This window comes from Synchiropus splendidus, chromosome 12 (genome assembly GCF_027744825.2).
Source record: "Synchiropus splendidus isolate RoL2022-P1 chromosome 12, RoL_Sspl_1.0, whole genome shotgun sequence".
Classification (NCBI taxonomy): Eukaryota; Metazoa; Chordata; class Actinopteri; order Syngnathiformes; family Callionymidae; genus Synchiropus; species Synchiropus splendidus.
Window position 1 is genome coordinate 1,058,168 of NC_071345.1, and position 21,156 is coordinate 1,079,323.

General features: G+C 49.3%; 1 protein-coding gene and 2 long non-coding RNA genes across 8 annotated transcripts in view; 2 read left to right on the forward strand and 1 right to left on the reverse strand.

The window, feature by feature from the left end:
• Nucleotides 1-4,581, reverse strand: part of map3k5 (mitogen-activated protein kinase kinase kinase 5) — an 18,880-nt gene extending 14,299 nt beyond the window's left edge. For 3 of the 4 annotated variants that reach the window (XM_053880125.1, XM_053880126.1, XM_053880127.1), the window contains exon 1: nucleotides 3,811-4,581. In XM_053880125.1, the coding sequence (XP_053736100.1) occupies nucleotides 3,811-4,207 (397 nt within the window). In that variant the 5' untranslated portion in view covers nucleotides 4,208-4,581. The remainder of the gene's footprint in view (nucleotides 1-3,810) is intronic. The other variant, XM_053880124.1, reaches the window with a different exon arrangement.
• The window catches only part of LOC128767856 (uncharacterized), a 25,498-nt gene extending 14,708 nt beyond the window's left edge, over nucleotides 1-10,790 (forward strand). For 2 of the 3 annotated variants that reach the window (XR_008416181.1, XR_008416180.1), the window contains exons 5-6: nucleotides 5,474-7,676; nucleotides 10,524-10,790. This is a non-coding gene — a long non-coding RNA (uncharacterized LOC128767856). The remainder of the gene's footprint in view (nucleotides 1-5,473; nucleotides 7,677-10,523) is intronic. The other variant, XR_008416182.1, reaches the window with a different exon arrangement.
• Nucleotides 10,791-13,248: 2,458 nt separating this feature from the next.
• The window catches only part of LOC128767857 (uncharacterized), a 31,588-nt gene continuing 23,680 nt past the window's right edge, over nucleotides 13,249-21,156 (forward strand). The window contains exons 1-2 of the long non-coding RNA XR_008416183.1: nucleotides 13,249-13,409; nucleotides 15,860-15,950. This is a non-coding gene — a long non-coding RNA (uncharacterized LOC128767857). The remainder of the gene's footprint in view (nucleotides 13,410-15,859; nucleotides 15,951-21,156) is intronic.

The window sequence follows — 21,156 nt, forward strand, 5'->3', positions numbered from 1 at the left end:
GGCGTGGCGAAGCCCGTCTCAAATGAACTCTTCATCTGATGTTCACGCTTGGAACGCTAGTTTCGATAGCTCTTATCTGAGCTCGAGAGGGCAGCAGCCTGCACAAGGAGGCCTTCAGCTCTTCAGTGGAATACTGAGGTGTCCTGGCTCTGCCCTGGGGCCTCCTCCCAGCAGACACACTGTTTCATGTGTCCACGCGACAGCCTCTCTTCACGACCCACCGAGAGTCCTCGCTCTCCAGCAGTGGGAGGACGACAGAAAGCAGCAGAACAAAGGAAACACAGCCGCTGGAAGCGCTGGACAATGACAAGCGGCACTCCGGTGGAAAATGTCGGAACAAGCAAGGAATTGTGCGCCGCAAAGACAGATGAGTTAGTGAGGTCTTTCCAAAGCCCGGCCTTCATGTGCGCCAACAGAGCTTCTCCATGTTTGGACAGATACAACACAGTTCTGGGAATCGTGCCACCGACTGCCCGACTGAGCCATGGGAACATTCCACACCAGCAGACCAGTGTTTGCCAGTGATTCCTCCAGGTGTCGAGCGCTCCTCCTGACCTCTGACCTGTGATTACCTCACTGCCATGCCTGCCTCTCGGGGTCAAAGGGGACATTGCTCGCCTTGCGTGTCAGGACTTGCCGAAGACTTTGTGGAAAAAGCACCGTCCTCTGCAGCCTCCTCCATCCACCGTTCGCTCACAGGCAACGGTGTCATCACGAGTTCAGCTTTCCACCGCAGAAGCGCTGGTGTTTACATGTGTAGCATCTGGCGTGCGACGACGCTGGAAAGTTTTGTTGCATAACAAAGTCTGGAACGACGTCGCTGGAAACTCATCTGAGGTTTGAGGGCCAACAGAAAGCAGCTGATTTGGACAACACGCCGTTGGTTCTGAGGAGGACGGCCAAACACTCAGGATCAGCTCATTTCCTGAGCACACCTGAATGCATCGTCCACAAGCATCATTTCAAGGGGGAAATCAGATGCACTGCAGCAGATTCTGTGCATGAAAACGTGTTCAGCGTTATGAACTCGGTCCAGACTCTTGAACAAGTCCCTCAGTCAACAACACAAGCCCAATGTAGAGAAGGAAAACGCTCCTATTAAACACATCACAAATGCAGCAGCATATCCACGTATCTACGTATTGAATAAATATCCATATGGCCGACCTAGAATATCAAGACATTATCACACAGTCGATCGGAGGCCATGGTTCTCCACCGGAATAAGGAGGTTTGCTTTCTCCGGGTCGGTGGAGAGTTCTTGCCCCAAGACGTGGAGTTTAAGTAGCAGTGACGCGGTCACTGTATCGGACCGTCGTGGTGAAGAGGGAGCTGAGTCACAAGACGAAGCTCTGGATTTACCCATCCATCTACGTTCCCACCCTCACCTATGGTCACCAGCTTTGGGTCATGACCGAAAGGATGAGATGGTGGATACAAGCGGCTGAGATGAGTTTCCTCCGCAGGGTGGCTGAACGCACCCTTAGAGATGGGGTGAGGAGTTGGGTCATCCGGGAGGAGCTCGGGGTGGAGCCGCTGCTCCTCCACATCCAGAGGAACCAGCTGAGGTGGCTCGGGCATCTGATCCGGATGCCCCCTGGACGCCTCCCTGGGGAGGTGTTCCGGGCATGTCCTACCGGGAGGAGACCCCGGGGAAGACCCAGGACTGGCTGGAGAGATGATGTCTCCGGTCTGGCCTGGGAACGCCTCGGGATCCCCCGGGAAGAGCTGGAGGAGGTTTGTGCGGATCGGGAAGTTTGGGCTTCCTTGCTCCGAATGCTGCCTCCGTGACCTGACCCCAGAGAAGTGGCAGAAGAAGGTGAAGGTATCACACAGTCAAGTACCGTACTGCGATGTTTCAGGGAAAATGTTGACTGGCACACCTACTGTGACGGTGTCAAGCCTTGAGCTACTTATATTAGACTAAAGCAACCGCTAATATTTTCATGTTTCGTGTGATGAGAAAAATGAAAACCATCTGCGGGTGCAACGCTGGCTGCTGAAACTATTCATGTCGCCATCAGCGAAAGATCTGGGAGTAGTTTCCGGCTTCTACAAAGCCTCCTGGTGTACTGATTCTAGTTGTGGGTTGAATGTTGACTGTAGTTTGGCTGCAGAGCTGGGAACTCTGGCTTGTTGCCACACGGACTGTTGATGTTGGTGAACCCGAGCTCGCAGAACTTTGGGCTTCCTGTTCATTACGAGTTTGGAAACGCTTGTCACTGCCCTATTTGCTTCCTCATCCCGTTTTGCTTCCAGGGCTTAGGCTTATGACGTCATTTCCTGTCCGCATGCGCACATGGGTGTAGCTGTTTGACCCATAAATTAGAATAAAAGTAGCAACGTCATTACGCCACGCCTCACTACACACTCGTATTTCATCAAGAGAAGCAGACTTTGAATTACTAAAGTACTACGCCGACGTATTAACTGTATTTTAACCTTATTTTATATATATAAATATCACTACATTTGACTTGTATTCAACAATTCGGATATTTGAACAAGATTTCAGATGAAACACGGAGAAAGCCGGATATTGACAAGTCTTCATGGCTGCAGCGCATTCGGTTGCCGGAGAAGGTAAGTGCTAAACTGTTGCCATCACTTCTGAGATACTTAACGACGTTAAAATGTGCAGTAGGGCTGGGTATCGATTCTAATTTCAAGAATCGATTCGATTCCGATTCTCATGACTTGGAATCGATTATCACGATTCGATTCGATCCGATCCAATCTCGATTCAGGTTAGTATTTAAACCATTTTCTGAGCTGTTGCCATAATCACATGACAAGTGACGCAACGTATTGATACTAGTATCATATTGACAGTCAACAGGAAATGAATGAAGGACTGGCAGTAAATGATCATAGAGATCCAGACACAGAACTCCAGATGTGACTGGTGCATTATTGGAAATAGGACATGAAAAAAATCACCCAAAAGATGCTGCTGTTTAAAACTAATGCATTTTTATGTTATTATCAAAATGAACAAAAGATATTCTCAGCCAGTGAAAATGTAAACAGAGTGCTGGTGACTGACTTCACAGCAACCTGACGGTCATTGCGCAGTATGTGAACAGCTCTCTGTGGTCTGTAGTACCTACGACAAGAGGTCTCACTCCTCATCAATATAGTGAGTTGTCAGACTCGCGTAAGATTGCGAAGATGTCCACGCATCACTTGTAATGCCCACCCTGACTGCTGACTGAAGCTTACTTTTCACGTTTTCTTTGACTGACTGGTGCATGTTTGGGATAACAGACGTTTGAGACACCGTAACGTAGTGTGACTCTGTGACTTTCATCAGCCGCCTGAAGCCCTCGTTTCCAACGACGGAAGACGGCGCATATCTTTGCAAATGAAGCCGCAGTCGCTTCAGTTATTTAGACAGAGCGTGCAGAATTACCCGCTAGTGGTAAAGTTCGCTCGAGTTTCATTTGTTGTGGCCCGGTGGATGGCTTGGAAAGGAGCGCTGGGTGATGTCGCGTCACGTGACTCGTAAGGTCGTCAAAGGGCTTGGACTTGGACTGGACACCCGGAGAACATGTGTTAAAACGTCAATTAATGAATCCGATCTTTGGACCTACGAATCGATTCGGAGTGTGAAAATCGTTTTTTTTAAACCCAGCACTCCTGTGCAGACGCGGCGCCGCTCCATCACCACAGACGGGTGAAGGTTGTGGAAGACCTGGGACCGTGACGAAGAGCACCGGTCGATGGATTCAAATCGATTCGAGCTGTGACACTCGGGGAAACAAGTTTATGTGGGCTGGACCCCGGGGTCCGCAAAGTTCCCGGACTCACCTGCGTTGTAGAAGCGGTCCAACACCGCGGTCTCTCCGAAGTCCAGCTTGCCGAAGTTGACGGTCTCCAGGCGGCTGCCGAGCGCGTCGCACGCGTCCCTCAGGCTCTGCAGGGCCAGGCTCTCGGCGGGATTCTGCTGGCTCGCGTCTCCGTTCAGCACGTACGCCACCGTCACCGGCCTGCTCTTGGGCGGCTTCCCCGGGGAGAGTGGCCCTGCGCCGGGCTCCATCGGGCAGCTCATCCCGGTCGGACTGAGCCCTCCGCCTCCGACCCCGGAGTCCTGCCAGAAAGTGCCCGCTGCTGGGAGCCCGCCGGCGGCTGCGCTGTAGCCATCGCCCGGGGCTTCTCTGGCCAAGCTGGGCACCGTCAGGGAAATCACCTCGGGCTCCTGACTCATCGTGTTCGCGGCTCAGGATCTGCTCCGGAGCTCCATGGAGGAGCGGGATCTGCCCCGGGTCCAGTCAGAACCACGACCGCGCAGGTCCACTCGTGTGCATGTCGGCAATAACGAATCCAGTTTGGCGCCTGTCACGACCGTTCCGCGGTAAACACACACACACACACACCCGGAAGTCCGAGCTCACGACTGATCCCAAAACACTCCTGCAAGTTGCGTAACAGCCCCGGAGTCCGAGCGGAGACCGGTCCAAGTTAGTCAGTGTGACATCTGGGCCGCGGGGAAGTGTCGACCATAGCCAGACCCGCCCGGGATGGTCCAGGTTCCGCCCAGTTCCGCGCTTGTCTTCGTTGCTGTCGGCAGCTCTCGGGCGGGGCCTGCTGGAGTGGGCGGAGCCTGTGCTGCCGTATCAGGGTTAACTCGAGTGGCAAACATGTTGACGTCATCATCGTCAGAAACGACTCTCCTACTACTGAGACCGCGGCTCCACAACATCTGCGAGTACAAATAACACACGGCCCGCACGCCTTCCTCCGACACTATTGCCACCAAGGGTTTGCTGACATTTGTGCATTGTTTTAGCTGCTTCTCTTCACACTCCTCGAGCGTCTGCTGCAGAGAGCGTTTCTGCCAGCACTGTCAGGCCAGCCGCGGCGCTAAACACGCGTCCTGGTAGTTACTCCACTGCCTGCTTGTACTACTTCCTCAGTTCATGTCAGTACCGACTCAAGTGTCTTTCTTCGCGACTCACAGGCTGTGCTTGGATCTCTGCTACTCCTACTTCTACAGTAGTATTCCGGCCACTGATGTGACACACTCTACTACTACTGTCACCACTTCTGTACTATTGCCGGTACTACTGCTGTTCTGGTTCCTGCTGGATCACTACTATTATGAATTCTTGCTCTTAATGTGTACTATTGCCGTTGATATTACTACTCACTCCAGCACCCTTCTTACATCTGCGCCTGAAGTATTGTAGCTGCCTGATACTGCCACAATTCATTTTACTACAGCAGTCATAGCGTCTGCCATTACTCGTACGAGTCCTGTGACAGTTTACACTGCTACCAGTACTGTTAAAACTACTACTACTTCTACGACTGTATTATTACACGGTAACAACAACACCTGCCCACAGTACTGCACCAAAAGTTACACCTGATGGTGCTACAGCACTGCTGCTACTCATAGTCGTACTACTACAACTACTACAGGACTCTCATACGCGAGTATTTCTGAGATTGTTTTTACTTTCTATTACAGCTGCGACATCTAGCGACGAGAAGACGAAAATACAAGATCGATGGACAACTTCTGCCTCTGCTCCCGTGACTGTCACCACAGCTTGTTCACTGGTTCGAGGAGTCATGTGACCTTTTCTTCTGGTCACTGCCATCATCTTCTTTAACCACTGAGAGTACTTCACCTACTATTGTACTATTGCAGCTACCCCCTTTTCTCTTTCCCCTACTGCATCTGTGACTCACAGTAATACAGCGGCATGACTGCTATTACTTCCACTGCATCTTACCTGATCTACACTTCCGCAACTATCACCGCCCTCTACACACCTCTCCTACCACTCTTGATACTGCTACTCTTACAACTACTGTTTTCATTGCTTGTAACAAGTAGTACTACTATTTGAGTAATGCTAACCGTTGATGCTGAAACTTGGTGATTGCAGATACTCGAGGAAGTACTACTACAGCTTCTACTTCCACGTTTCAAATAATACTTTTCTTATTACTCCTTCTACTCAACTCTTTTGAGGTTGTGTTTATAGAGCTGTTGGATGTATAACTGCAGAAACTTGCTATACTCATTGTCATGCCTCTAACGTAAACTACCACTGATTCCACCTGTACTGAGGGCCTTCCGGGATGACGTCATCCACCGTGGTTCTCTGGAGAAGATGGTGAATTTCTGTCAAAGCCTTTCAGCTGATCAGAAGCTTCCCTGATCGCACATTGAATTCATTGGTTTCGCTTCTCATGTGACGCATGTCGATCCGTCTTTCCGCCACTAGATGTCGCACTGTAACCCTTTATCCGTCCGGACTCTCCGTAAGATAATTCAATTAGAGCAACTGAGTGCACGCGACTCTCCAGCGCAGCGACGCGCGCGGCACTCGGTGCTTCAGTCAGTCAACGTTCATCACACTCGATTCCAAAGTGTCGACGGGAAAATACGATTTGACACTTGCGTGAAAGCGATTGACGTGAAATGCATTTATTCACGCTGCAGTTCTGTGAATTAAAAATAACAATACAATGAAAAATACGGTCTTTAATTGCGAGCGATTAAACACGTGCTTTTATACCGTGAATCTTAGTCAGGAATATTGATTCCCTTTTGAATGTATTTCCTGTTCAAACCCTCCGATTTTATTGTTTAAAAAAAACATCGAATGCGAGGTAGCGTGAAAAACAAACAATCTTTGATATTTAAGATGTAAAGATGACTCATATTTGAATGTTCATCAAAAGTGGCGAGTAAAATTAAAGACAAATTATGGATGTGATAGGAGCGAGTTGTGGGCCCACACTGTGCACCGTCTGAAGACCACAGTACCACTGTCCACACTGGAGCGTCCCACTTGCGACCGAAGAGGCGAACGGTCGTTCCCTGTCGACTGTGGTCCAAGGTGGTGTCGGAGATTTTCTCTCTCAGAAGACCTGCTGTGAGTTTGGCTGGCAGCCACGCTGCTTCCTGGCCTGCAGTGGTCAGTGCCCTGGCAGCTTGAGGGGAATTTCTTCTTTTCATTTTGCTCCTCCTTCTGTGTGTTCTGAATGCTGTGTAATGCTTTTAGTCTAGTTGTCAGCTGTTGGTTGCGTTCCTCATACTTGGCTTGAGGTTGTCAGCTTGAAGTGTGACCTCTCTCTGTTATTGCTTCCTCCCTGGCTTCATGGCTCCATGCTTCCAGTCTTGTCTTTTGCCACGTGTTTTCCATGACCCCGTGTTTGTGTTGTTGTTGTACTTCACTGTGTGTTTCCATGTGTTGTTGCGGGGTCCATTCTCGTGGTGTTTTTCCTCCTGCATGTTTTTACGAGGTGCACTTTCAGCTTTGGTGTTTGTGTTTTAATGTCTTGAGGTTCCTGCTTGTACTTCACTGCAGGTGATTCTTCTATTTTCTGCTTTTCACTTGTGTTTTCTTTCAGCGAGGTTTCTGCTTTGTGTCTTGTGGCTTCTACTCTGAGAGTTACACTTCATTCACTTGTGACGAGCTGTGTTTTCTCTTATTTGGTTCTTGTGTGGTTCTGAATATTGGAGTCTCTGCTTTGGTTTTGCCTTGACTTGTTTGTGTTCCGTGCTTCAGCTGTTGTTTGCTTGGTGCTTTTGCTCTGAGTTATGAGAGAGATGACCACTCTCACCTGGGTTTTCTACAGAAGAGCAGGAGGAGCACCCTGGGGAGAACAACGCCTGGCCCTCAGATCAGAGGAAGACCACGACACCCCTGGTGGCTGTGAGTTCATTTGCACGCTGCCGTGTTTGAGGGTTGTTTTCCCTCCAATGTTGCGACTTCTGTCTTGTGTTTTTTTATTCTTGAGTTGACCATTTCCATGTTGCGTTTGGCTCGCGTTTTCTCCTCTGGCTTGTGGTTTTTGACTTTGGGGTTGTGTTTCTTTCTAAATGTCTTGTGTTATTGTGTGTGTTGTTTATTTGGTGTATTGACTTCATTTGCAGTGAAGCGTGAACTGTGTGTTATTTTGCTTTGGAGTTTGTTTTGTCTTGACTTTACTGTTGCCTGGTCTGTGTTTCTTCAGTCAGTGTTGCATTTGTTTTGAGTTTTTTCTCAACTTGCCGGTTGTGTTTCGTCTTGTTTGTACGTGTGTGTGGGGACCTTTTGCCAGTCCAGAGTCCTGGTTCAGGTGAGCCACGTGTTTAGGAGGGTTAAGTTAAGGGGGAGAGGCTGGGGAAAGGGCGATGAGAAAGCTCACAATGTCCCCACAGGGATAGCAATACAACCATGTGAGTGTGTCTGTGACTCTTCTCTTTCCTTCTGTGTTCAGGGTTGGGTTTGCATTATTGTGCAGATCTTTTTGCGTGACGGCGTTGCGTGGTCATAATGTGTTCCGGCCGCTGGCGACGGGGGCCGTCCGTCCGTCCACACCAGCGCCCGCCGCACCAGCGAGCCCAGGACCCAATGAGAGAATCATTCAGGCGGCAGAAGTTGAGTTAGTTCTGCGGCAGGCTGCTGGACACTGGGAGGCACAGACTTATTGCAGCCTCCATAGATAACTGCCAGCGCTCGCACAAACATTCCGGGCGAGCGGGGAAACAAAATTACAGAAATCTGCTAAGTTTGACAAATGGCGGCGCCGGCGTGGCCACCAGCTATTAGCCAGCAATGATTAATAAGTGGGAAAATAATTGCACTTCATTGAGATTGATGACGCCCCATTTAACCTCCCCGCTCATCCCCGCCGCTGCCGCGCTCCTCGGACACGTTGCCACTCCGCCGGCCTGGATGGCGTCGCGTGCGCCGCCCTAATGATCCTGCGGGGCACGGGGAGGATGCCTCAGGCGCCGCGAGCACAAGTTCATTGTTAGTAAGTGAAAAACAATGATGCGAGCACCAGGAGGCCTGTGGGGACCGCGCTCCGCACCAATATAGAAGCATTTAAGTCAAACGCCGCGGGGAATTAACCACGGCGAGTCGCCATTAACTCCCGCGCTAACGAGCTTTAGCCTTTTATTAGCCTCAGCACGCGGTGAAACGCTGATCTCTGCGGCGGCAGATGCAAACGGCACCATCCAAGAGACGTGGCCAAGGTTATTAAAGAAGGATGTAGCCAAGCAAGATGGCCGCCGCCGTCGTGACCAGAGGCGGTGTGGGGAGATAAATGGTTGACCCAGCCGGGTGTCAGGTTAGGATTGATGCCACTATCAGCCCCACTGCCTTCCCAATGATTTTCTCAAATCTCTGATCGAGTGTGTTATCTAGTTACTGGCATGAGGGCACGGGCCCGCAGGCAGCCGGAAGGTCAATCTGGGAGGACAATCTTTGTTGGACTAAATGAGAAAAAAGAGCTCACAAAAAGAATAAAAAGCAGCTGCTAGCTCTCTGGGATAAGATAAGCCAAATGACTTCTCTTTAGTCCCCTCGGCCCCGGGGCCCGCGTTTAAAAAAAATGAAGTGCGGCGGCTGTGCTCTCCTGCTCCAAGATGTCACCTCCGTGAAGTTTCTCCCGCGCACCTGCCGGGACTTCACCCAAGTTTACGCCGCGCGGAGACCAATCGCGGCTAATTTAGCATCCCAGCTGCCGATCGATAATCCTGCGCCAATAATGATGGAGGAGCGCGCGGCGCCGCAGAAAAATGAAGGTGGTGGTGGGGGGGTGTTTGTCCCGGGGCGGAGGGGACGTCCGGCGGTCCTCACTCAGCACGATGGTCGTGTCCCGAAGACTGATGGCTCACGCTGAGAGGAGAGGGCTCTGTAAAGGCGTCCATCCCTCATGAAGACGGACGTGAAGCCGCGGAGGGGAGAACCGACCTGCTGGACTCACAGCAAGAGACTGAACACCAAATATGAATCACAACAACCACAAGACAGTGCTCTTTTTGTTCAGTTCTTGCATGTGTTTGTTGTGTGGGTTTCATTTTCGGCTTTGAGTCAAAGCCTTGTGTGTCTTCTGGCTGGTTTTCCTTCCTTCGTTCCATTGCGTTTATGGCAGGAAAGCTTGGTTCCGTGGCTCGACCGTGCTTCCTCTGTCGTGTCTTCCTCGTGTGTGAGTGGTTCAGGTGTCAAGCCTTGTATTTCTGTGCTCCTGTGTTGGCTCATTGTGTGTTACAGTGTGTGTTTTCAAATGTCTGTTGGGAGGCTCACGCTTCTTCATGTGTGATATATGTTTTGCTCTGACTTTTTGGTTTTTCTTCTTGTGCGTGCCTTGGTTTCCTCTGTCGGCTTTGAAGTTCTTTCTCAGTGGGTCATGTTCATAGTTTGGGATTGTTCATATTTGTTTTGCCTGCTGCGTTTGGCTGGGTATTATTTGAGTGAAAGGTTTAAAACGTGTCATTTTGTGTTCTGTTTTTCAGTGGTGTGTCGTGTATTTTTCCACCTCATCTTTTGAGTCTCTACGGTCACACTCTCTCTCACTCTCTCTCTCTCACACACACACACTCTCTCACACGCTTTCTCACACTCACACTCTCTCGCTCACACTCTGTCTTTCTCACACACTTGCTCTATCACATTCTCTCACACTCTCTCTCGCCCTCACTCTGTCTCTCACACTCTCTCTCTCTCCCTCACTCTCTCACACACACTCTCTCTCTCGCTCTCTCTATCTCTCTCTCTCTCTCTCTCCAGCACTCCCCCATGCAGCCAGCCATTCCTCATCTCGGGCCCGTCTGAAGCTGACAGGGGCATCGACCTGCTGCTCCAAATGACGGCAGAAATGTTTCTTTATGATCCAGAAAATTGCTAAATGATTATTGAAGAGAACAAACGGTCCACGGTGGCTCCGGCTTGCAGTGAAACCATGATACTGATGATCTGTCCGAGCAGGTCAGTGAGCACCTGACGAGACGGTGCCACAGCTGAGTTGACCTTTCGTGACCTTGACTGGCTTTAAAAGTGAATTATCTTAAATTAAAAAATGAAAAATTATCTTCACTGAACATCATGGTGTTGATGAGGGTGATGATCATCTCAGGTCGCAGGGGCAGCAGCTGAAGTGAAGTTGCCCAGGCTCCCCTCTACTGGAGGATCTTGAGATGTTCCCAGGTCAGAGAGATGACTTGGCAGATGCTCCTCCTCACTTCACGTCCTGACTGTCTCCTCCAGGAGCAGCTGGGGGATCTCGTCTGAGTCCCTCCTGGATGACTGAGCTTCTCTCTCCAAGAGGGAAGCTCTTGTTCTCAAGGTCAGGAGACACCACAGGCGAGAGGAGAAACCCACAGGAGCGTTGCCCTCTGGCTCAGCTCTTTCTCCTCATCGGGGAAGACGCTTCCCTCTGACACGTCTCATCCCACCAACCGACGCCACGTCAGGCTGAGCAGACTCGTGACCAACACACAATCGGGGCTCGACCTCTGACCCCGGACGTCCGCCACACCGAGTGGCTGCGTGATCGCGCCTGAGCCGTTTGAGCGCTCTAAGTGGATTGTGCTTCCTGTCAGAGCCGAGCGGCTGGACGTTGATAAATGTCCTCCAGTGTGAGATCAATAACTCTCACCTCTGCGCCCACGGCGCCTTCTGACTGCGCGTCATAATTACCCTGTCAAAGTGATTGGCGGCTGGATGAGACCAGTGGTTGTGTGTGTGTGTGTGTGCGTGCGTGCGTGCGTGTGTGCGCGCGCTTCCAGCTCGTAGCCAGATCCTGAAGTGTGTGAAGTGAATGGATGCTTGATCTGAGGGATCATATTTGTACATGTGAGATTATATATACGTGTGTGTGTGTGTGTGTGTGAGAGGCAGCTGAGCGTGTGTTGACTCAGTTTGGGTTCTTGACTGGCAGTGACTGACAGCTGAGTGCCGCCTCGACTTCTCTCTCCTCCCATGCTGGTGTTTGATGCCTGACATATTTTAACAGACACACACACACACAGGCGTGCGCGCACGTCAGCCAACTCACGCTCAGACTCCCAGACAGAAACACACCTCACATTAATGCGTCTGATGTGCGAACATGACCTGTCAAACACAGCACGGCTGGGATGCACAAACGTCCGCCACGTGACTCACGATCGCTCACGCCAGTTTAGAAGTACTCAGAACACTGGTCTGTATTCACACGTATTCGCACGCAACTTGAGTGAAAAGGGTCAAAAGTGGACGCACATTCACTCAAACCGTTTCCCATCACATGGTTTCAAAATTAACGCAAGCCCATAGATAAACGTTATGTTAAGAAATAATTTGGTTTAGCTATATATATATTTTCTGCTTTTGGTTTAGCCGTCTAAACATGTTTACTTTTAAACTGCTCTTATTTTTAGCAGAGGAATCAGAACGATGTGTAACCAGAACCATTGATGGCGAGACTTGTTGCAAGAGGACGTTTTTGCTGGTGAACCAAGCGCTGCGGCTGAGGACACTTGTTACTGCCCTATTTGCTTCTTCATCCCGTTTTGCTTTCAGGGCTCAGGCTTATGACGTCATTTCCTGTCCGCATGCGCACATTGGTATTTCAAGACGTAATTTACTGAGTATATACTTATATTAACTGACACCTCGTAGGCAAGATAGAAAACTGCATGCAAATTGCACAGAAAGATCCAATTACTTCATCTGAAATCTTGTTCAAATATCCGAATTGTTGAATACAAGTCAAATGTAGTCATATATATATAAAATAAGGTTAAAATACAGTTAATACGTCGGCGTAGTACTTTAGTAATTTAAAGTCTGCTTCTCTTGATGAAATACGAGTGTGTAGTGAGGCGTGGCGTAATGATTTTATTCTAATTTATGGGTCAAGCAGCTACACCCATGTGCGCATGTGGACAGGAAATGACGTCTTGAAATACCAATGTGCGCATGCGGACTACACACTCGTATTTCATCAAGAGAAGCAGAATTTGAATTACTAAAGTACTACGCCAACGTATTAACTGTATTTTAACCTTATTTTATACATACATATCATTACATTTGACTTGTATTCAACAATTCGGATATTTTAACAAGATTTCAGAAGAAATAATTGGATCTTTCTGTGCAATTTGCATGCAGTTTTCTATCTTGCCTACGAGGTCTCAGTTAATTTTAGTATATACTCAGTAAATGACGTCTTGAAATACCAACACGCGGACAGGAAATGACGTCATAGGTCTGAGCCCTGGAAGCAAAACGGGATGAAGAAGCAAATAGGGCCGTGACAAGGCTAACAAGTAAAAGTCATGTGACCAATATTCAAAATAATTTTTATATATATATACATATATTTAAGTTTTTAAGATATACCTTCCAAGAAAATGCAACTATTTTATTTTAAGTCAACACAAGTATCGTATCGTTTTTTGGCCGGTGTACGTAATCGCTTTGCGCATGCGCGCCCGTTTTAAGTTTGAGTCGCGGTTGTTTTCTTTCTTTTGGCTTTTTACGCAGTGCTCGGTGTTTGCGCAAATTCACCGTGTGCGTTTAGCAACGGGTTAATGCAACTCGTTCGCTGCGAGCGACCTCATGTGCGTCCCGTCTTCTCACGTCACGCGGAGCCAAGCGTCGATGTGCACGCGCCGAAGCGGCTAACAGGTGAGTCAAGCTAGTTTTCTCCAGCTGCGGCTCGGTGTTTGTGCCTCAGCTGCGCTCGGGTCCTCGCACAACAAACCCGTTCTGAACTGAAACTGAACTCCAACCCTTTGTGAACTGTCATTAAACTAAGAATATTGAAGTTAGGTGCTGATTTTCAAATATGTTTTTGAGTGCAAACAGAGGAAACGTTCAAGTCCGGTTTCGTCGGCTGTACAGTGTCTCTAGCTGTGACAAGACCCGCTGTCACGGCAGGTGTGCGCGCGCGTGTGTCCAAACCCTTTGATGAACTGCATTAACCGACGCCAGCAACGTTTCCTGTCCAGACGGTGATTCATCGTGGGCGGGCCGCTGCGGACGGTCCCACCTTGCTCCGGGTCATGCAGCAGAGTGTCACGCTCACCGCCGCGACAGGAAGAGGCAGCCCGTGGAATTAAAAGTGAATGAAGCGTCGTCAGAATAATAAAAATAATAATAACGCCGGCTCATTTAGACATCAATACTAATCACTCTCATTTGGGCGACAATAATCAGGCTCGTTTGGAGCTGCGCTTCTCCACGGAGGCTCCGCCGCCGTTGGGCTTGGATGGTGCTTAACCTAATGATAATGATATGATTCATGGCTCGGCTGCTGCACACACACACACATCAACCCTGTGTGTGTTGCCGAGGAGGAAAAGGAAATTGTTTATATTCCTCTCTCTGATAAGTTAATTATTTTGTAAGTTAATGATGTTTCAATGCCAGTGTCTAAGCAGCCTCCGTTGTGTTTGATGATTAATAACGGACGGATGATTGTTTCTGAAGTTCGTGACTGACAATGTTTTAAAACTGTTTACGTTTTTGTGTGACTGGATAATGAAGAGTCCATGGATGGCCTGATTCATCACTGCCTTTCGTGAAACCTGGGCCCAGAATGTTGAATGCAGTCGGAGTCTGTTGAATGTCATTGTTGTTCTTCAAAGTGTAGCGTCATGAAACAAGAGTCTAAACGGAATCTGACTCATTCTGACCGCCATTCTTTGCTCTCAGCTTCACTGCGGTGTCTTCTTCACTTTGGCTGTTGGAGATTTCCGGAGCAGTTATTGACAATTTAGATCTCTGCTTGCTGGCAAACATTCTGTTGATCAGCAAACTTTTGAATGCTGACATGCTAGTTCTTTGTCTACATGGCAAGCACCTGTAAGACTTGGATCACCTGCTTTATACCTGCCTCAGTTCACATTCAGAATCTGGAGGAAATGTTCCCCTCTGATCCTAATCCACTCCACAGCTTGTAGGGAACCACAAACCCACCACCTTCCGTCAGAATTGTTCTACAGTTTGAACTCCATAGACTCAGAAACTGGTTCCGCCAAAATACTCCTATGATTAAAAAAGCTATGAGTTTGTTTGTAAACAGTTGTTTCAAGTTTTGACCTTCTTCGGTTTCCTCCAGTCACCAGAGTCAGACAGAGATGTGGATGACCGCGAGATTACGCCGATAAACAAACATGGTGGCCAAGCTACGGCTGCAAAAGGGCAGAGAATAGGCGGATTTCTATCATATTCTGCGTAATTACAGGGCAGAAACATTATTTTCACAGAGACCAACGGGTAGGGTGTGACACAGGCACTAATGATCGGACATTCAGGGCGTCTATTCTTTCATGTTTTGCAGTTGAGGACGCCCAGGCGCCCTCCTAGCCAAAAGCCTGACTCACGGGTTAATGGTCCGAGCTCGGTCAGTGCTTCCTCTGAGGCCGCTGGGTTCAATCACAATCATTTAGCGAGTGAACTTCTCTGCCGTCAGGACTGCACTGCTGAAATCTTCTGGACGTGTGGCCGTCTGTCAGGTCCAGCCTGCTTCTTTAACAGTGGCCCGGCTCCATCCAGCGTGAGGCAGAGAATGTTCCGGCAGTCTAATGTCGATTCTCCGCTGGTGGAACTCATCTCTCTGTGAGCGCTCGGCTTTGAACTCCTCCAGCTCTTCCACGAGGAAACAGAAAACGGGGACAGAGAATAGTGGGCGCTGATTCGCTGTAAACTCGGACAGAGGATCATTTCCCGGCTGCTCGGGAAGATCAAAAGCTCCAGTGGCAAGAAGCGGAAGATGCTATCGGCCCGCTCTCATTTCATTCACAGACGAGTGTGAAATGACTTCATCTGTTGTGTCGACTCACACTAGGCGCCATTATTCAGCGGCCAGCGCGACCCTCCTCTTCCTCGCTCGCTCTCCTGCTGCTGGCGACACATTCCGGAGCTTTTATGCTGGAATAAAGCTAAACGTTGAGCTTTAATTGTGACGGAAAGAATGTGTGGTCAGAGGTGCGGCGCTGGGGACTTGAACACACAACCATTCAAAGGTGGCCACCAACAAGCGTGTGTTTCTCAGCGACGACTTCCGCCTGATTTAAAAGCCAATCCGATCATGGTGATTCGTGCTATACTAACACTTGCTCCTCTCATTGTAGGATTATGACGACAACCACGCCACAAGCTGTTCATCTTGTGCGGCCCACAGGACGGACGACCGATGCGTGAACATTCCGTCGGATTTGAACGGTACAAACACATGTACACTTGGTGGGAACTACGAGCCGCATCACCAGAAACGGAAACATTTTTCTGTACAACTTCTTAGATGAACTTGTGGCATGACCAATGACGTGAGCATGAGTCCCAACACCACTGACTCGAACAGCACTCTACTCACACTTTCTTGCACTCAAGTGTCATGCGCCGGCACTGGCGGGAGAACTTCATTGGCGGCAGTTCATATACCATGTGTACCATGAAAATTGAGCAGAACTTGGATGGCATGAATCTTCGGCATGACTTGGTTGGAGTGTCATGAACTAGCGTGGACCGAGGCACAAATATGTGGACCTCACCCTCCATAGAACCAGAGCGGCATTAGTACTCAGAATCCATGATGTGTAGAAGTACAGTGGCATGAGAACTGGGAGGGGCTTGAGCAGGACGTGTTGGAGGTTGGACGCTGAGTATGACTGGAATCAATTGGCAGGAACTTGGCATGAACACTCATAGTTCTCAAGTGGCATCAGAACTGGGTACTGGGGCGGCATGGCAGCCTAGTACAACTGAAACATGCTTTCGCTCTGGAGCAGCTGGAGTGCTGGCAATGACTTGGACATTCACAGCGACAAGTCTGGCTCGGAGCTTGTCATGCCGCCTGTGGCACTCATGAGTAGCCAATAGCAGCGTCGCTACCATCAGGAACAGACTACACAGTGCAATGTCCATTCTACATGTCTGAAGTCTGCTTTCCTCGTGATAAGACTCCAATAACTTGGCTGTGGCCCGGTTAGCATAGTGCGCCATTAAAGAGAGCTGAAGGCGTGAAAAGTGCTGGCTAATAAAGCGGGGATCAGACCTTAAGTGCTGGCCCGCAGTGGCCGGCGCAGACCCAGTGGTGCCGTCGCTGCTTAAAACCCAAGCAGCAATTTGTTGAAACTTCTGAGCCTGGAACGTCTGAATAATTTAGCAGGCAGCTTGATGATGTCGGGGAAGCACAACAAACACGGCGTCGCACACTTCGCCGGCTCCCAGCGAGGGAGGTAATGAGATAATCAGAGCCGACTTCACAAGCGGCTCTTCCTCCTCTTTCTTCCTCTCCTCCGCCGCTAAACAAGGGCTAACGCTTTGTGTCGGCCGTGAAAGCTTTCCTCGTCTTCCTCCTCCGACATCCTGTTTAGCTCTTTAAGCCGATGACACAGAGAATATTGCACGATGAAGGGCCGCTTAACCGCACACACACACACACACACACACACACACACACACACACACAGGCTGTTGCCCAGAGCGAAAGGCCCCAGGCAGTCTCTTCCCCACTAGCCAGCGGCATCATTCTGCCTCTGTGATACTTTAACTGTGGGATGTCAGGAAACATTAGGGCTTTAAAAACCTCAGCGCTGCTGCCATGCATTGACACGCGCACACACACACACACACACACGTTTGTTAAGCTATTTTTGTGGGGACCACTCATGGTCATCACCCTTTCCCCAGCCTCTCCCCTAATACAGAATAATAGAGAACCTTTTTTGCCCTCTAAACCTTGTGAGGACAGGCCAGCATGTTCTCACAAGAAGGTGGCCTGTCAAGACTTGGCACAGACACATGCACATGTTATGTTTTCATTTGTTTTGGGGACATTTCATTCCCTTTGCCCGGCCTCTCCCTCTGAACACATGACTAACCTGAGCCAGGATTGGGAACCAAACTGTGACCCTGTTATTTTCTAGTGTTTGAACGCTCAAATTGAGGGAAAAGGTCCCCACTAATACCCGCTAATAGCAAAGGTCCCCACCATGTGGTGTGTTTCTCAGAATGGGTCCCCACAAGTACCGCTATACAAGTTCATCCAAACTCCTCCAACCCCCAGCACCACCACACACACACACACACACACAAATCTGATGAAACCTCACTGATACATTCACTGCGAGTCTGGGTCGTCAGAGTACTGATAGCTAAAGTCGTACAGCTTTTCCAGCAGTCGCTAGGTTAAGGCTAAGTCAAGAATGTAGAGAGGTGTGTGCGTGTGCGTGTGCGCGCGCACGTGCGTCGCCACAGGCCTACTTGATGTTAATTGGATAACCAACTACAATGACAAATCCCTGGTGTTCCAACAATAAGGTGCCGCTGTCCAGCTTTAATATCACTGCCTGCTGTAATGCTGTTTACACACACACACACACACGCACCGCCGTCGCTCCAATCTCATCCAGCCTCTCACACTCAACAGCCATCCCCACACCTGTACCCATCCCCTATTGATGCTCCTTGGTTGGTCCAGCTGCAGACTTGTGATGCACGTGTCTTCTGTCACTGAAGTTGTAGTCAGCTGGTGGGGGCAGCTGCAGAAGAGACCTCCCTGCTGCTCGCTGGGCAGCAGCATGTCTGCCGTGAAAGTTCTTTCAATCTGTCATGTAAAGTTAGCATCCTGCAGCACTTGCACAGGACAATGCTGCGCAGGGAAGCGCCTTCAAATGAAACGCGCCATTTCAAGCTTCACCACTTGACGGAGCACGGAGAGTTTCTGGGCTCATGAAAGTGGTGATAGGCAGCAAAAACCCTGATGGGAGCATCCCTACTCCTAAACCATCTTCGCTTAATGTGAAGGGGCCTTGTCTTTGGACTGAGCTCTTTCTTCACCATGGACTGATGAGTTCCTGAGACTGAAGGTGCTGCAGAGATCCATCCGTCCGTCTCCCCCCCCATGACTCCCATGCAGTGACCTTGTGATTTCATTCAAAATGGAGGGAGTTGTAGCAGGTGAATGAGTGAACTTGTGTGGTCGCTTCTCATCTCCTAACATTCCTCAGTGTCTCCTCCTCCTCACCCTTCTCTCCTTGTCATCCTCTCTTTTCTGGTGGAGCCATAACCGAGCGGGTGATGGGCCATAACTCAGGAAGATCCGGGCCGGGCCAGACGCGCTCACATTAATTGGATGTCCATATTAAATGGAAAATGAGAGGGGAAAAAGTGAATGAGTGACTCTCTTGGCTGCGATTGACCTATGAGGAAGAGACGCTGCCCTTTTCCCCGCCGCTCTCCCTCGCCCAGTTTTCTCTGCTCCCGTCAACGTGATGGATCTCAAAGCATTCATTTTCTGACCCCTCACCTGGAAGCAGATTAAGCGCTCTGATTCAATCGGCCCGTTAATGGGGGCGCCAAAAGTTTATGAGGAATCCTGGAAAAGGCCACGGAGATTAGATTGTAAGATAACGGATTTATTGCTCTGTTTCAACACATTGTAAAAAGATTGTAGGACCTCCAGGCGTGCGCCGGGGCCGCGCCACGTCTCCACTGTGAAGAGGAGTCCGGTTCTTCTTTGCGTCGGCTTCTTTACCCCGACAGAGCAAAGACAAGCTTGTCAGTCTGACTGGGACTTCCAGGACTGATGTCTCAGCCCGACTAACATTCTTCAACCAAATTCTCGCCACCGGTGATGAACTGGAGTGATGTTTGTCAGAGAGTGCCATCAACTGTCCACGTCATCGCACGGAAGACTTGTTGGTCCAACGTCATGAAGATGCCGTTCTCAGTAAGCCCTCAGTGACACATGGACCTGTTGTCAAAGCGAGCATTTCTCTGTCAGCACCCGCCTCCAGTCGCCCCCCTTCAATCGGAAATATTCCTCTGAGATGTTGCTCAAGTGACCCTTCGATAGCCACCAAACCCGGAAGAGGAAATCGGCTGAATAGAGGAAATGACAAGCTACATCAGGACAGAGCTGACGGAGCTTGTGAAGGCCGAAAAACACCTGAAACCCGACAGAATGCAACTTTAAAGTTATATATTTGGAAAATGCTAAACTGACCCAGAGAGCTGAGATAGAGGTTTGAAACCCAGTGAGGTCAAAGGAACTGAAGCCAGGTGAGTTTGGAAAAGAGCTGAAGTACAAGGAAGACATGAAATGAGTCTGGAAACAGCATCAGGGTCCAAAGGACTATGGACAACTGACAATGAAATTAACTCAGAAAAGCAACTGAGGGAGGTGAAGAAGAGAGTGCAGGCAGGGTGGAGACCCCTGCAATGTCAGAGTGGAGCTTTACAGCACAGTGGAGGTCCCTGCCATGATGCGTGTTGGGAGATTCAGGCGTCAGACTCAGAGGATGGAGAAGTTGGGGGACAAAGCTAGGCTAGACAGATGGTTTGCACTCATGGAGAAGAGAGACCCAGTTGGAGCAAGAAGGATGGAGATGGGGGAGTGGAGGACAACACTGAAAGATCAACCAAGAACTCAGAAGTTGATCCAAAACCCAGTGAAGTCAGAAACAAAGCCAGCAGAGTTGGGGAAGCAAGCAGAGCCGGTGTCGATCTTCGTGAGGGTAACTCTGCGTCAATCTCACTCACTGATCTCCCCTCACTTGAGTGCAAGATCCTGTCTCCACGTGAGGCGCAGATACAGGTCTGTGTAACCTCATCTTCCCCAGTCATCACAAATGTGACTGGAATTAAATGTATGATTTGCCGTTGTCTCCTGTAACAACGCCGCGGCCTCGGTGGAAGGAAGTCCTCTCTGGAGGCAGCACTTCTGCTCAGGAGTGATGTAGGAGTCAATCACATGTGGCAGCTCGGCACCAGTCGTCTGGGAGTTTTGGTGTAACCCCGCGACGCTCGCCGCCTCCGGAGCTGGTTGTGTAGTAAATTCATTTACATTTGGAGGATTTTCCAAAGATGGCGGTGTCCCGCGGAGCAGCGCAGATCAAAGTGTGGCGTGCGTTTGATGGTGTTTGATGTTTGCTGCGAGTGCCAATGTTGCTGACTGTTTGCTGGTTCTTTCTCTCCACAGCGGGGGGGGCGCCCTCATGCGCGCGCCCAAATTCACTCAGTTGCATTTTCTTTTTTTTCCGGATTATCTTTGCTGACATATTCATAATCTCGCACACCTTGAGCTGCAGGACCTGATGGGGGAAGTTCAGGTGGAGAAACTTGGGGAGCTGACAGACCGCTCTTTTCAGTGTCTTGTGGTCAGTTCAACCAATGATGCATTATTCACTCCCTCTTTATTATTAGGATTATTATTCATTAATTCCATTTTATTGTATTATTATTATTTTTTAATATTTCTGTTATTCCTATATTTATTTGCCATCATTTCCTTGTTTTTTCTGTATTTTTCTAACTTAAACTTCTCAGTTGATTATTAATCACTTTTATTCTTTATGTTGACATTTTATTAAATTGTTTTTTTCTATTTTGGATAGATTTTTATTTTCAGCCGTGTTGTCTAGAT